This window comes from Malus sylvestris, chromosome 7, assembly GCF_916048215.2.
Source record: "Malus sylvestris chromosome 7, drMalSylv7.2, whole genome shotgun sequence".
Classification (NCBI taxonomy): domain Eukaryota; kingdom Viridiplantae; phylum Streptophyta; class Magnoliopsida; order Rosales; family Rosaceae; genus Malus; species Malus sylvestris.
In genome coordinates, this window is record NC_062266.1 from 28,206,897 (window position 1) to 28,221,799 (window position 14,903).

General features: G+C 37.0%; 2 protein-coding genes and 2 long non-coding RNA genes across 11 annotated transcripts in view; 1 reads left to right on the forward strand and 3 right to left on the reverse strand.

Moving 5' to 3' along the window:
* LOC126629937 (cucumisin-like) overlaps positions 1–3,443 on the forward strand; it is a 58,017-nt gene extending 54,574 nt beyond the window's left edge. For 6 of the 8 annotated variants that reach the window (XM_050300094.1, XM_050300097.1, XM_050300100.1 and 3 more), the window contains 7 exons: positions 3–246; positions 443–959; positions 1,150–1,253; positions 1,811–2,029; positions 2,159–2,270; positions 2,383–2,596; positions 2,798–3,443. In XM_050300094.1, the coding sequence (XP_050156051.1) occupies positions 3–246; positions 443–959; positions 1,150–1,253; positions 1,811–2,029; positions 2,159–2,270; positions 2,383–2,596; positions 2,798–3,330 (1,943 nt within the window). In that variant the 3' untranslated portion in view covers positions 3,331–3,443. The other 2 variants (XM_050300095.1, XM_050300103.1) reach the window with 2 other exon arrangements.
* LOC126629945 (uncharacterized) overlaps positions 2,886–14,903 on the reverse strand; it is a 30,817-nt gene continuing 18,799 nt past the window's right edge. Inside the window, exon 2 of the long non-coding RNA XR_007625896.1 lies at positions 2,886–3,056. This is a non-coding gene — a long non-coding RNA (uncharacterized LOC126629945). The remainder of the gene's footprint in view (positions 3,057–14,903) is intronic.
* Positions 4,629–9,993, reverse strand: LOC126629943 (ras-related protein Rab11C-like). The gene is made up of 4 exons (XM_050300117.1): positions 9,811–9,993; positions 9,486–9,684; positions 4,772–4,830; positions 4,629–4,686 (listed from the first exon to the last, which is right to left on the reverse strand). Exons 2-4 carry the CDS (start codon positions 9,648–9,650, stop codon positions 4,629–4,631), a joined length of 282 nt encoding a protein of 93 aa, XP_050156074.1. The 5' UTR covers positions 9,651–9,684; positions 9,811–9,993.
* On the reverse strand, positions 6,834–7,520 carry LOC126629947 (uncharacterized). The gene is made up of 3 exons (XR_007625900.1): positions 7,438–7,520; positions 7,261–7,347; positions 6,834–7,049 (listed from the first exon to the last, which is right to left on the reverse strand). It is a non-coding gene; the product is annotated as an uncharacterized LOC126629947 (long non-coding RNA).

Here is a 14,903-nt window from a genome sequence, read left to right on the forward strand (position 1 = left end):
AGGAATGGATGGTGTGGTGTCAGTTTTCCCTAGTGAAACTAAGAAGCTCCAAACAACAAGGTCATGGGACTTCATTGGGTTTCCTGAAATGGTGAAGAGAAGCGCCATTGAAACTGATATCATTGTCGGGGTAATTGACACTGGAATTTGGCCTGAATCTGCCAGCTTCAGTGACGCCGGGTTTGGTCCACCCCCCAAAAGGTGGAAAGGCGTATGCAAGGGCGAAGGCAATTTTACTTGCAATAAGTAAAGCAAACCAGTTTATTTCAACCATCCACTGCACATGTCAAAATAAAAAAATAAAAATTCACGTGTTGTTGTTAATTACACTTGGACAGAAAAAAAAAGAAAAAAAAAGTGCGAACTTGATTATAATTTATATGATATGTTGTCAAATTGTAACTCTGACTAAAATAATGACATATTTGTTACACTTGGACAGTAAAATTATCGGAGCACGGTATTACCGCAGTCAACCCTCCCCCCAAAATAGCAGTGATGTCATGTCTCCGAGGGACACGGAAGGCCATGGAACCCACACTGCATCAACAGCAGCAGGGAACTTAGTTAGCAAGGCAAGTCTGTATGGTTTAGGGTTGGGGACAGCAAGAGGAGGGGTGCCATCAGCACGCATTGCGGTGTACAAAGTTTGTTGGTCAGACGGGTGCCCGGATGCTGATATTCTAGCGGCATTCGATGATGCCATAGCTGACGGTGTTGACATACTCTCTGTCTCCATTGGGGGGTTTAAACCGTTAGATTATTTCAGAAATTCCATTGACATTGGAGCTTTTCACGCTTTAAGAAAAGGAATATTCACTTCCGCGTCTGCTGGTAATGAAGGTCCAAACCTGAAAACTATTACAAACTTTGCACCATGGTCTCTTGCTGTAGCTGCTAGCACCATAGATCGCCACTTTGATACCAAGGTTCAATTGGGAAACCACAAAATTTATGAGGTAATTGATACAGAATCTAACCTTTGCTCATTTAGGGCTTTGTTTGGCAGTGATCCTGGTTGGGCAATATATAATCACTTATGGAGAATCAACAATATATATATATATATATGCTGAAGATGCACCAAAATACTAGAAGTGATTAACATGAGAGTTGATTATGATTTGTTTTTGCTTCCTTAATTGGTAGGGAATAGTAACAAACACATTTGAACTCAAGGGTAAATTCTACCCCATAGTATATGCTGCAGACGTTCCAGATAGGGCAGCAGGTTTCGATGGGGAAATTTCCAGGTATGTGTACGCATTTTGAGAGTATATATTGTAATAACTTGTAAACAAACAAACACCAAGACCAAAACATGAACCACAAACAAAAGGAAACCAACCCAGTTATGTGCACATAAATAACCAGAAAGGAAAACATACCTGCAGCTGCACCAGAACTCGTAGCCATTGCAGCAAACTTTCAGTGATCCTTCTCTTCTCTTGCAGATTGTCAAGAGCTCGACTCATAGATAGGTTATGGTCCAATATGAGCGTTAGTTCTGTGAGAAGAAAGGTCACTATATATATACATATAGACTTCACCAAAATAGATCAGGATTTCCTATCAAAATCCTCATCGGAAACAAACACTTGTTTCCTGATGCTAACCAATCCTTTTCAGTCAAGGATCAGCATTCCTTTCATCAATAGGACTTTCTATCCAAATTGAATACCTATAACCGGTCCTAAAACTTCTCTATCTCATACTCATATTCTTACATATATACCATTTATATTGAAGAACCACGGTAGTCTAGCGTAAGTCTAACCAGGTGCTAATAACATGGATATATATGGAACAGGTTTTGCATAATAGGCAGCACGTTAGACCAAAAACTGGTGAAGGATAAAATTGTTCTTTGCGATGGGCCTACTGGGGATGGGGCTGTAGAGGCAGGCGCATCTGGTTATGTTTTGACAAGCCGAAATGCAGCAGATGTAATCGATCCTGTTCCTGTACCAGCAGCTTCCGTTTGGTTCCATGTTGGTAACGAAATTACCCATTACATAAACTCAACCAGGTATCAATATTTGAGAATGATAGTGCGAGATTGATTTAAAATATTGCTAATGTGCGAAACTAACATAAATCAAAAGACCCCTTATTATGTTATTGCTAATAAATCCTGAATCCCTGTAATGATTCGTAGGAACCCAACAGCAACAATTTGGAAAAGTACTGAGGGTAGGGATGCACTGGCCCCATACGTACCTTCATTCTCATCAAGGGGTCCAAATCCAAACACTCCTAACATTCTCAAGGTAACTTCAAGGCCCCGTAGGTGTGTGAATGCTGACTTAAAAAATGAACAAACCGAATCATGAATATTGAGGGGTCTTAATTTTCCTCCCTGTTTTCTCCTATATGTTGCAGCCAGATATCGCTTCTCCTGGAGTTTCCATTCTAGCAGCATGGTCTCCAATTGCCCCAATTTCAGGTTTTGAAGGTGATGACAGGGTAACTTCATACAATATAATCTCGGGGACATCAATGGCATGCCCACATGCTGCGGGCGTGGCTGCATACGTCAAATCATTTCACCCCAATTGGTCACCTGCTGCTATCCTGTCAGCTCTTACGACTACTGGTATAGATGCATTTTCATAAATGTACCCATTATAATACAACCGTTCTCTCACATATTTGATGAGTTGTGTGACCAATTATTATCAGAGATCATGTGACCAAGTCTTGTGAGAGAGACCCTACATATAATTAGATTTTGTCCATGATGTACATTGTATCACCTAAGATTTATATGTTTGATTAATTTGTAACGATTTTGCAGCCAAACCTATGAGTGCAAATCTTAACCCTGAAGCCGAATTCGCGTACGGTGCTGGCCTAATAAATCCTAGTAGGGCTCCGTATCCTGGTTTGGTATACGACGCTGCTGAAATCGATTACGTAAATTTTTTGTGTGCACAAGGCTATAGTACCAGATTATTGAAAGCTCTTACCGGGGATAGCTATAGCTGCTCATCATCACAATCTAGTCATGGAACACTCAGTGATCATCTAAACTATCCTTCTGTTGCACTTTCCACCTCGAACCCTAAATCCGTCAATGGCATTTTCAATAGGACCGTCACAAATGTTGGATCACCAAAGTCCACATATAAAGCTAAAGTGAGTGCACCACCAGGACTTGAAATCAAAGTCAATCCAAGCATTCTAAAGTTCACATCTCTCGGGCAGAAACAATCGTTTCAAGTCACGGTGAAAGGGTTGATTGAAAAAACCATAGTCTCTGGTTCTCTAGTGTGGGATGATGGTAAATTCCAAGTGAGGAGCCCCATTGTTGTGTATTTTGTGTTTTGAGAACAAGGTATGTGTAATAATGTATGATGCATGAATAAGCAATTGCATGAAGCTTTAATAAGCAATTGCATGAATAAGAAATTTGAAATGTACCCATTTAAGGATATTTTATAGTTCTCTTTTTTGGTCTGCATGGGAAATATGGATTTTCTCCTATGTTGATTACTTGATTGAAGGCCCCATCCCTCGTTGCCCGTTTATACAGGTAGCTATCACTAAATCAAGTTATCAACGAGACTTTAGTCGGAACCTTCCTGATTAAAAACAAAAGACCGAAAAACTTCGGTGGGGACATTTGCAAACAACTACGTATACACACGAAAAATATCAGAGTAGCATCATGAATCGGTGGCATAAATATCTTTACCCACCCACTTGTTCCAGATGTTGGCACATGATCATGCATCGATCAATATACGTATGGACAATACAAGCCCTACCTACCATGCAAATTATGCCAAGAACAACAATCGATCGAGTGACCAGTGGTGGGAGAGCTAGGAATATTAGAAAGCTGCATTTTCTGACTTCCCACTCTCACTTGTTTGAGCATGCCGACTAATATGCTTGTTTCTTGACTTGTGGATGTATATAAAGGTCAATATGGATGCATGGCATGTGATGTAGGTCAGGAGGTTTTTCTTCTTTTCAAAAGCAGTATATGTTGAAGAAAGTTAGACATGAAATTGATACCACAGTTAATATGCTTTTGTACCGTCATTCCCTATAACCAAAAATTGCATGAAGTAAAAATTGCCTTATTTCGCAACATATCTTCAACTGGTTACTGGCTCTCTAGTTTTTCAATTGTCATCATGGTCGAAGTACCTAAGCTGGGTCGGATCATTCTCTAGTTTTTCATTGAAGGCAATTGCACATGTTATGCACTAAGAAAAGGTTGCAAGCGGTTATTTGCTTGTAGAGCTACCGGCTGCCTTATAGTACAAACTAGAAAGTTCTACCTGAGCATTGTTGCGGGATTAAAAATTGTGTAAAAAAATTATGTTTCCAAGGTAACATCTAATTAAACTACAACTACATATTGATGCACTTAATATGAAAATTCATAAACTATTTGACAATATGAAATCAAGCAATTATTGAAAATCAAAAATGGAGCTTAGAAAGTAAAATATCCTACCTCATTATATTAAAACAATTAACAAATTATCAATGAATGATCACAAAAAAGTTATAGAAAAGTAATTCAATTTCTTGAATTCAAAAACGGTATAGATTAAAAAAAAAAAAAAAAAAAGGTTCTCAGTTCTCACCATAATGAAAATTATGACATCATTTTAACATGAACTCAAGTTCATTTCAGTCACTAGCATTAATAAAACCAGTGACTTCAACCTGTGCAAGGAAACAACTAACTTAGATGCAAGCCAACCAACTTCGAATCTAACCAAATAAAAAAAGCAATCACAATCGAACTAACCTCTTCTTCCCAAATGAAGTAGAAGATGTCCCCTGTTTTGCCATTGTGAACAGTGTACTCTACTCTCAACACACAAAATGTTGAGCAATATTATAAAAACAACACATATACATCATTGTATATATATTTGGACATAAAGTATAAGGATCTGCTGACAGTATCAAGCTTAAATTTAACAAAAGAAGTAATTACGAATTGAAATCAAATGATATTATAGTTGTTAAAAAAATTTCTAACTAAATTTTACAAATAGCATCATAAATGTTAAAAAAAAAAACACCATTGAAAAAACTCATTACTCAAATCTGTAATTCTATAAAAACACATCACTGAAAACTTCAAGTTCATCAAAACATGTCAACTTATATCACATCCAAAACCCATTAATAATCCCTTCTTGTGTATAGCTCGTCCTCAGAATTCACAGCTGAAAACGGAATGTAAGTTCAGAGTATGATGAAAAAGAAGAAATGAAAGAGTTGTGTCAATGAAAAAAAATAAGAGTAGGTATCAGAACAATCTACAAAGAAGAAGAATTTGAGATGAATAAGTGGATAAACTGCTTACATGAAGAGCTGATTTCAAATCAATGATCCATTACTCACCCTAATAATATTTAACAATTGCAATTAGTAAAATTTTCTTGATAAGAGGAAATCTTGGAGCATAATAATAAGCATTAGAAATAGAAAAGCCTTATATAGTGATTAAGGCCCTTAATTAACTTGCGAAGCTTGAAAAGTCATTCTCTTCACGTGGTTAATTTGGAAGTTATCCAATGTATGTAACAACATGAATCAGAAGCAAATTGATGAAATCGGAGGGAAAAAATGTTAATTAGTAATTGTTTATGTTATGAAAGCATCAAATAAAATCCTGATAAAATACATGCATCTTTATATTAACCACTTTACATATAAATTATAAACGACTATCAAACAGCCTTAAACAAATTTCATTTAGGGAAGACTGTGTTTGGATCAAAACTTGAACTTTGGGCTCAAGAAAGGGGCTAGCCCAAAGGGTTGCCGAAAGGAGAGTCGGCCTAAGCCCGCCAAAGCCCAAAAAGCAGAAAAAGGGCTTTTCTGACTTGGTGCAGCTCATGAAGACCACTTGCTCACCTACCCAAAAGTCAAGTGGTATAGACTGACCAGCTATACAGCCCATAAAGTACTTTATAATGGCAGAACAATTAATATAGCTGATGAGTCACTGCCTCTCAAGTTGCATTCGGGCAAGGCTACTGCTACAAGAGGCCAAGCTGAGTTGTCTATAAAAGAAGAAAGAGAAATCAGGATTAAGGACACTCAAACAAACAAACAAATGCAAGCACAAACTCTGCTCAAAGCCAGATTTGCCTTCAGAACGAAGCTGTAGTCAGCCCAAGCCTTCATCCCTCTCGGGACAAGCCTTCACTCAAACCCTTGTAATAGCTCTGCTACCCTGTTCAACCTTGCTGTAGTATCGATTTCTCTTTGTAAAACTCCTTTCCTTATCTCTCCCTAAGGCCCCACAAAGGCACATCTCAAAGTTAACGTTGTCTTTCTCTTCCAGCCTTGCCCAATAAGCAGTGCCCGACGAGCCTTGCCCGACAAAGTCCGACAGTGAAGCAGAAGCCCGACAGCAGCCCTCAACCGGCGCCAACCTCCTGGGAAGTTGTGCGCTCGTCGGCCAAGAAACGTCCCCGACGGAAATTCCTGACGCGAACAGACTGATGAGGGGATATACGCCTCACAAACAACTGAGACCGTCCTCTTTTTTTTTTTTTTCATATCAACAAACACACAAATTCTTATATTTCCGAAAGCACCTGCATCCCAATATAAAAACTTAAAAAATACATGAATCATCTATGTTTTGCTTTGCAAACAGCCAAGGGGATGGGAACTAAAATAAATTTCGTGCCCAAGAACCTCTTAAAAACCAAGCTTGAAAGCATAAAAACAAAGCTTTCAATCTTTCTGTGCAAATTAATATCACAATCAATTCAGCCCCATTTCCGCAATCCAAAGCATCAAACTTCATACAAAAATACAATAATTTTTAGAATTTCACCCAAACATAAAGAGAATAATATTGTTAGGTGCGGAGAAGAAAAAACCAGGGAAAAATGGAAGATGGATTTTAGCCTGGAAAAGCAATTCACAGCAACAATAAAAAAGTGAAATTAAAAACTCAATTGAATCAAATGAAGAATTTTCTAGAGTGCAAACAATTAGAGTTATCAGCAAGAAGTTTCAGACCTTAAAATGCAAAAGCATGTGCCCAAAATGCAATCCTACAAAACATGAAACAGCAGCCATAAGAGAATTGGAAATTTTCTAATAAAATGAACCGAAGACCAACTTTGAATAATTGGTAACGATGACGCTTTGACAATGATAGAGTGTATGTATGAGAGAGAGAGAGAGAGAGAGAGAGAGAGAGAGAGAGAGAGAGAGAGAGAGAGATGGAAATAGAGTTAGGATTAGACCAATGCAGAAATCAACCTTAAGATTCCCTCTGGGTCAAATGGTTGCACCATTGATGAGAAACAGTCGGTAGAGGTTGATAGTAGGAGAACTAACATTGCATTCCTGAAACACAAAGGATTAACCTTTTTCAATTATCATCAGTGAATGCACTAATTAGGACTTAAATTCTGATATATTCAATAATCTAGTTACCAGAGAATGACTTTTATCCTTCTATAAAGAGGCAGTTGATAAAGGTGACTCGGGCCCAGTATAACTTGACTCATAAAGTGGAAACTTTGAGGCTTCAAACTCTGAGCTAAAAGTTGAAGCTTCTCACTCAACAAACAAAAATTACAAATCCAAAACTAAAAAGAATCAGAAACAAACTAAAACATGGGATTGGTGAAGGCCATACCTTCGAAAGCATAGACGCAGACAGCTCTTCGTGAGCGAGCCCAACTCCGGGGTCGGAGGTGGAAACAGAGGCCAATATCCTCAAGATTTTGTGTTGACGATTGTGAAATCGGGATAAAACGGTCGAAACCGAAGTTGCAAGTTTTGAAAAAATGTTAAGGAATCTGGGTTTCAATGAATATGGAAGCTGCAAATAAAATCCCCAAAGAAACAAAAAAAAAAGTCTCCTATGTCGGTATTTTGTGAGAGAAAAAGCACAAGATTCGAGAGCGAGTTCAACAGCGGCAGAAGCACAGATTTGTGAGAAAGAAGAAACTGAAGGAAAAATCGAGAAGATGCAAGAGAGGCTTGAGGCAAGCATGGACAAATAGGTAATCTTACGTGTAAAGAGGAGAAAGAACGGAGCAGGAAAGCTGTTTGACAGGGCAATATCTTTAATTTAATTCTGGTGAGCAACGCTTTTCCACCAGGTGGATGGCAAGGGCAAAAACGCCTTTTTATTGTGAAAAAGACGCAAAAAATGGCACATAAAAAAGCATTCAGAGGGCATTTTCGCCCGTTTACTACTGGTGAACAGTGTTTTTTGCTTGAGTTTTAGTATAGGTTCAACTAAAAATTGTTATCCGCGTGATTAGAAACTGTTAAAAAAAATTATCATAGACTATTAATATTATTTACATTAAAAATGTTACACGATTTTAACAAACAAAAAATTTAATCTATACAGTATACACACAAACAATTGTAGAACTTTTGTCTCTGCATAAAAAAAAAAAAAAAATCTAAGTTATTCACTGAAGCACCTAAAGTTTCTTGATTGTGAAGAAAGCAACCTCATCAAGGAAAAATATGAAATATTAAAATACATGCAATTAATTTATACATCAACGGGCTTATATTACAAAAAAAATAAGGATAAAGTATTGCTACCTAGTCGTTTTTTTTTTTGAGGAAAATAATCTGATTTTATACCAATTAGAGAGAACTTTTTTTCAGCAATTTAATAGTCTAATAAATTGATTATACAAAAAATCCATTAAAAAAACCTAAAAACAATAAACTAGTCACTAATTTTTCATACGAAATAGAACAAAGCTATAGAATATACCTTTTCATAGTGAGTATTGTGAAAAATACAACATAGCTTGAGACAATGGTAATTAACGTGTTTGGTAAAGTCTACCTGCATGGTGGTGTAATCGTCACACAGATAAACTTCAATGCCAATTAATTGAACTAAGTTTTCTTTTTTTTTTTAACAAAGAATATTATCTACACTAAAGAGAAAAATGTAGGCTTAGCCTCACAACAAGAGAAGCCTTGTGCAGTGCTCTGCCTCTAACAACTCAATTATATCTTGAAATCGGCTAAGTTGGTATTGTAACACGGTAAGGTTGGGTAGATTTTAGATCCAAATGTCACCAAACAATATTCTGCAGAATGGCAGTGTTCTATCTAGATTGTCCATGGCACGGACGTAAACTGGATGATAACGCAGGGCAACACTGGTACTATACCCTAAACATCCACAAGCTATAAACAAATAGTTAAAGTTGATATGCACCAAGGGTACTAAAACTCAATCCATTGTTTAGTAAGAAGAACCACAAAAACAAATTAGTAAAAACCGAAATGGTTATCGGATGGACACAAAGGTTTTTGTACTACGTGAAACTTTGCGTCGAGAAATTGAAACAACTTTCAGGAGACAATATAAGGATTTCCTACAATTCTATAAATAATGTATTCTTTCACCATTGTTTCAATTCAAACAAAAATTAAAAAACAGAAAAGCTAGAAGCAGGAAAATTGCAAATGATCAATATTTTCCAAACAAAACCAACCTGCAATGTCCTAGTTGCAAATTCAACTCCAATGGTGGACTTAGACTCCAAAGAAAACTCATTCCTCGTAAACCTCGAAAGAATGTTCGATTTTCCGACACCTGAATCTCCAATCAATACAATCTTGAAGAGATAATCATATTTGTGATCCACCTTGTACGCCATAAGTTCTACTCCTCACACACACAGCACCCCACACCTGCCGAGATCCAAAATCCACCAAACAAAAAGCCATTAGCAATCATAAAACCAAAAAAATTAACCAATTCTCTTGTTTTGACAAAAGGGATAAGAAAACCGCTGATCAGATAGCATTTTCTTTTACCTACGTTTTCTTTCCAATGTGATTTTCCAGAGAAAAAAACGGAAAGTGGGTAATCATAAAACAATGGCGAAAAGAATGGTGACTAACAAAATAGAGGATTTTTTTGAACGTTGGGTTTTGTTGTTTTTGCATTGAAGTTTGTGGAAACAGAGGAGAGGAGAAGAGAAGAAGAAAAAGAAAAAGATGGCGTTGTAGAAAGTTACAAACAGAACAACGGATGAACAGCTTTTCACGAGGGAAAGAACGCGTGGAATTCGGAGAGTCAGTGTAAAGTAAACGACCCTTCACAAGTCTTGCCCATAAAATTTAAAGTTTTTATCATAAATGATCTCTGAGATTTATCAAATTCATTATTTTGGTCCCTTTATTTCAAAATCAATTAATGTTGTCCATGACATTCACTATTGCATATTAATTTGGTCATTCCGTTAAGATTCCGTCAACTATTCTGTTATGTATGTGGGACCCATGAAACTACTGAAATGGTAACACATGGATTACACAAAATAAGGTTTTTATCGCAAATGATCTCTGACATTGATCCAACTCCTCATTTTGGTCACTGAGTTTCAAAAATCAATAAATTTGGTCCCTGACTTTCACTATCGCACAACAAGTTAGTCATGCCGTTAAAATTTCATCAATATTTTTCGTTTGTGTGCTGATGTGGACCCACTAATCCAATCATATGGCTCCACGTGGATTAGCTATAAGAAACTACTTCTTTTTTTTAAGAGTGATCCAACGAATGAGTATTCGGCCTAACATTTTTCTTGCATCCCACAACCCCCAATTGGAAAAAAAAAATTAAATCTAAATTCAATAAAATTGAATCCAAATTCAATTCAAATTTTGATAAGATCATAACCAACTAGAAGAGTAAATTGTAGCAAAGATCCCTTAACTTTATCTCAATCGGAGCAAGGGTCTCTCAACTAAAAATCCATTACCATTGGTCTCTCAACTCATCAAAATGTGCAACTATGATCTTTCAACTAAAAATCCATTACCATTGGTTCCTCAATCTTAATCCAACTGGAGAAATGGTCCCTTAGTTTTAACCTAATTGGAGCAATGGTCCCTCAACTTTAACTCAATTGTAGCAATGGTCCCTCAACTTTAACTCAATTGTAGCAATGGTCCTTCCAACTTAACTCATTTTAATAAAATTCTGACAAAGTTGACGAAAACAACTGTAGCTACATGTGTTGATAAGTTGAGGGACCCCAATTGTAGCCATGGTCCTTCAAACATAACTTATTTTGACAAAATTCTGACGAAGTTGACAAAATTCTGAAAAAGTTGACGAAAACAACTGTAGCTACATGTTTTGATGAGTTGAGGGACCCCAATTGTAGCCATGGTCCTTCAAACATAACTTATTTTGACAAAATTCTGACGAAGTTGACAAAAATGACCAGAGCCACACATTTTGATGAGTTGAGAAACCAATGGTAATGAGTTTTTAGTTGAGGAGAGACCATTGCTCTAATTTGATTAAAGTTGATGGATCATTACTACAATTTACTCCAACTAGAAAGAATGATGAGTGAATTCAGGAGGCCAAGTGCTTTCGTGGTGTCATGGTGCCTGTGAACACGAAATTTTCCTGAAACGAAAGAGACAAGAATAACGTGCACAAACAAATATTTGTATTTGATGATTTTGGGTTACAATCTCTCTCTATTTTGATCCTCTGATTCGATCTCCGTAAAGTATTGATTTGTGGATGTTTCGTTGATCCAAGGGCCGTCGAGGTTTGATCTTGGATGAACTGTTGGAAGTTTCTTCAAGGGGCCGTGGGCTTGATCTTTGAAGGTGGATTTGAGCGGATCTTCAAGGAGCCGTTGGGGCTTGATCTTGAGGATGAATGTTTCTTCAAGGGCCGTTAAGGCTTGATCTTGAATAACGGTGATGAACGGATCTTCAAGGGCTTTTGGGCTTGATCTTGAAGAACGGTTGGATGTGTGGATTTGTTGATGTTGTTGATCCAAGGGCCGTCGGGGCTTGATCTTGGAAGAACGATGAACTAAGAACGAAGAACGCTTTCTTCAAGAGCCGTCGGGGCTTGATCTTGAGTTGGTGATTGTTGATCCAAGGACCGTCGGGGGCTTGATCTTGAATTGGTAGAAGTTCTTCAAGGGCCTTTGGGGCTTGATCTTGAATTGGTGAATTGTTGATCCAAGGACCGTCGGGGCTTGATCTTGGAAGAACGATGAACGAATAACACTTTCTTCAAGGGTCGTCGGGGCTTGATCTTGAATTGGTGGATGATTGTTGATCCAAAGGGCCGTTTGGGCTTAATCTTAGGATGAACGATGAACGAAGAACGAAGAACGAAGAGAGCTTTCTTGATTCTTCGGGAACCTGGATGCTTGAGTGCTTCGGAGTTTCAGAGCTTCAGAGCTTACTTAACGATTTTTTGGTTCCCCCTAAATGAATGAATTAGCCTTCTATTTATAGAAATTTCCAAGGCCTAATTTTGAATATAATATTCCAGAAGAAATAAGTCGTTTCTGTCAGGTGTTGACATGTGTCCTGTTTGATGACTTTTCCAACTTATTTCGATTTTTTGTTTAGACATACGCTATGTGTAAAATTTATGTAATACATGAGCGTTGAAACTTTGATTTATCGGTCAACATTTATTTACCGAAATTTCGATGTCTACAGTGCCTTCCTTTTTTTTTTTTTTTAAGCATACCCTGATGAAGGCGACGATGACTTTTTTTCTTTTAGCTTTGGTTATTAGTTTTTTATTTTACTTTTAGTTTTAAATCTTAAAAAAATAGTTTCTTGTAGCTAATCAACATAATGTCATATGATTGGATTAGTGGGACAAAAAATAATGACGATACTTTAATGAAAGGATTCAATTAACATGCAGTATTGAAAGTTAGGGGTCAAATTTATCGATTTTTAAAACTCAAAGATCAATGTCAGGGACAATTTGCGATAAAAATTCTTATTTTGTGTTATCCACGTTTCACCATTTCATTTGATTTATGGATCCCACATACAAACTAACAGAATAGTTGACGAAATCTTAATGGAATGACCAAATTGATGTGCGGTAGTGAATGTCAATGACAACATTGATTGTTTTTTAAAGTGCGGGACTAAAATGATGAGTTTGATCAATCTCAGTGATCATTTGTGACAAAAACCCTAAAATTTAAGCTCATTCTCAATGTGGACTTAAGTCATCTCCGATGTATAGTCTCTTAATCATTTATTGGTTTTAAGTTTACTCTTTAAATTTATTAAGTACTACTTAAATCATATGAAAATAAGGTTCTCGGAACATGATTTTTTAAGGTGAATAGAAGAGAAAATGAATTAAAATAAGCCAAGATAGTAAAAATTAAGTAGAATCATATTTTTTAAAAAGCGGTCCTGATTTACAGTCTATAATTTATTTCTAAGAGCTGCGCATCTCTTTCAATTAAAATACCTATAATATGCGGTCTGTATCTTGAACTTTTTTCTGATTAAGTAATCAAAGCTAAATCCGACTCTGAACAGAAAAGCATGATTTCCCTCGTGGGTTTTTGCCACCGCAAATCGACGAAATTATGTCAAGAATTAGGACTTTGCCTGAAACCCAGAAAAGCTCCGTCGCAAACCACCGCAAAGACCAGGAATTAGCTGCCCCTATTCACCTGGGTTCTTAATCTTGGTACTGAATCTACTGTTTTCTTTCACCCTTTTTGGTTCTAATTTTTGATACTGTGATAATTTGCTGCTCAAATTTTACCGTTTGGAGAAGAAGAGGAGAGAAAGATTCTTGGGTTGCTGGGAAGGCAGGGAAGAAGACGGAGAAGGTCAGATTCTTTCGAGCCCAACCATTGGATCTGCAGGCAGCTGTTGCTGCTGGGCCCCAGCGAACGGGCTGGGCATAAGGCAAAGCTCGGCTAGCCCGATAGCCCTTTGGTCATGTTTTAACCTAATGGGCTCCATTAAATTTTAGCCAAGCTTTCAGTTAAAGATGAATTTTGTGTAATTCAGGCCAAATTTTGGCCCTTTAGATCTCTCAATTGGAGATGGCCTTAGGGTATATGTTTGTAGCCCACAGAAAAGCTCCATTAGGGTTTCCTATCACTCACACTATTCTCTCTCTACACACTCATGTACAAGGGTGGACTATTCATGGACTCGGGTGGTCCCGGGACCACTCGAAAGTCTAAACAAGCGCATGTGAGAACCTCCAAGGACCACTCAACTGTCTAGGCGTGCATATGTTGTGAAACAAAAGCTCTGAACCAAGAAGAAATATCTAATTTCATAGGGAGAGCAACACAGAGAAGACCACCATGGCTCTGTTGTTCTTGGACATTGGTTCCAACAAAAAAGAAAGACCTTCTCGCTTCATTTTTTTAATTGTTGTCCAATCAAGTTGTGCCTAGCATTTAATTAATAAATAGATGGTGTATTACTCATCCAATACTTTTCATATCATAATTTTGACACCGTTATTTGTTTTAAACTCACTATAAATTCAAACGATCTCTGAAAATATTTCGTAAAGTACTAGAAACTCGTAAGCACTTGAACTTTCATCTCATACCATTAAATTCAATCAAATATTAAAGAGATGGTTTATTACTCATCCAATACTTTTCATATCATACTTTTGACATCGTTATTTTTTTTAAACTCAATATAAATTCAAACGATCTTTAAAAATATTTTGTAAAATACTACAAAATCATATTCACTTGAACTTTCATCTCATACCAAACTCTCAATACAAGTATAGTTTTTTTTTTTTTTTTTTAAGTGTAAATAGACACTTACTTATATGATATATAATAAATTTACTTAAATTCCCATAGGCCCCATTTAGACGAATAGGTGCTAGGTCTCAGCCTACCGGTCGACTAGCGCTTAACATATCTTGGTTACGACCATCTGATATTAGAATCCTGGATCCGACACTGCTTATTGTTGGAGCGAAAAATTTCAGGTACTCCAATTCTCTACCAATAAGTAATTTTGAACACGTTGAGAAGCCTTGGACACCATCTTCGCTTGTCAACAATGAGAGTGGGGGGACCTGCAAGAAAACACTCTGACGCCCAAGTCAGTATTTG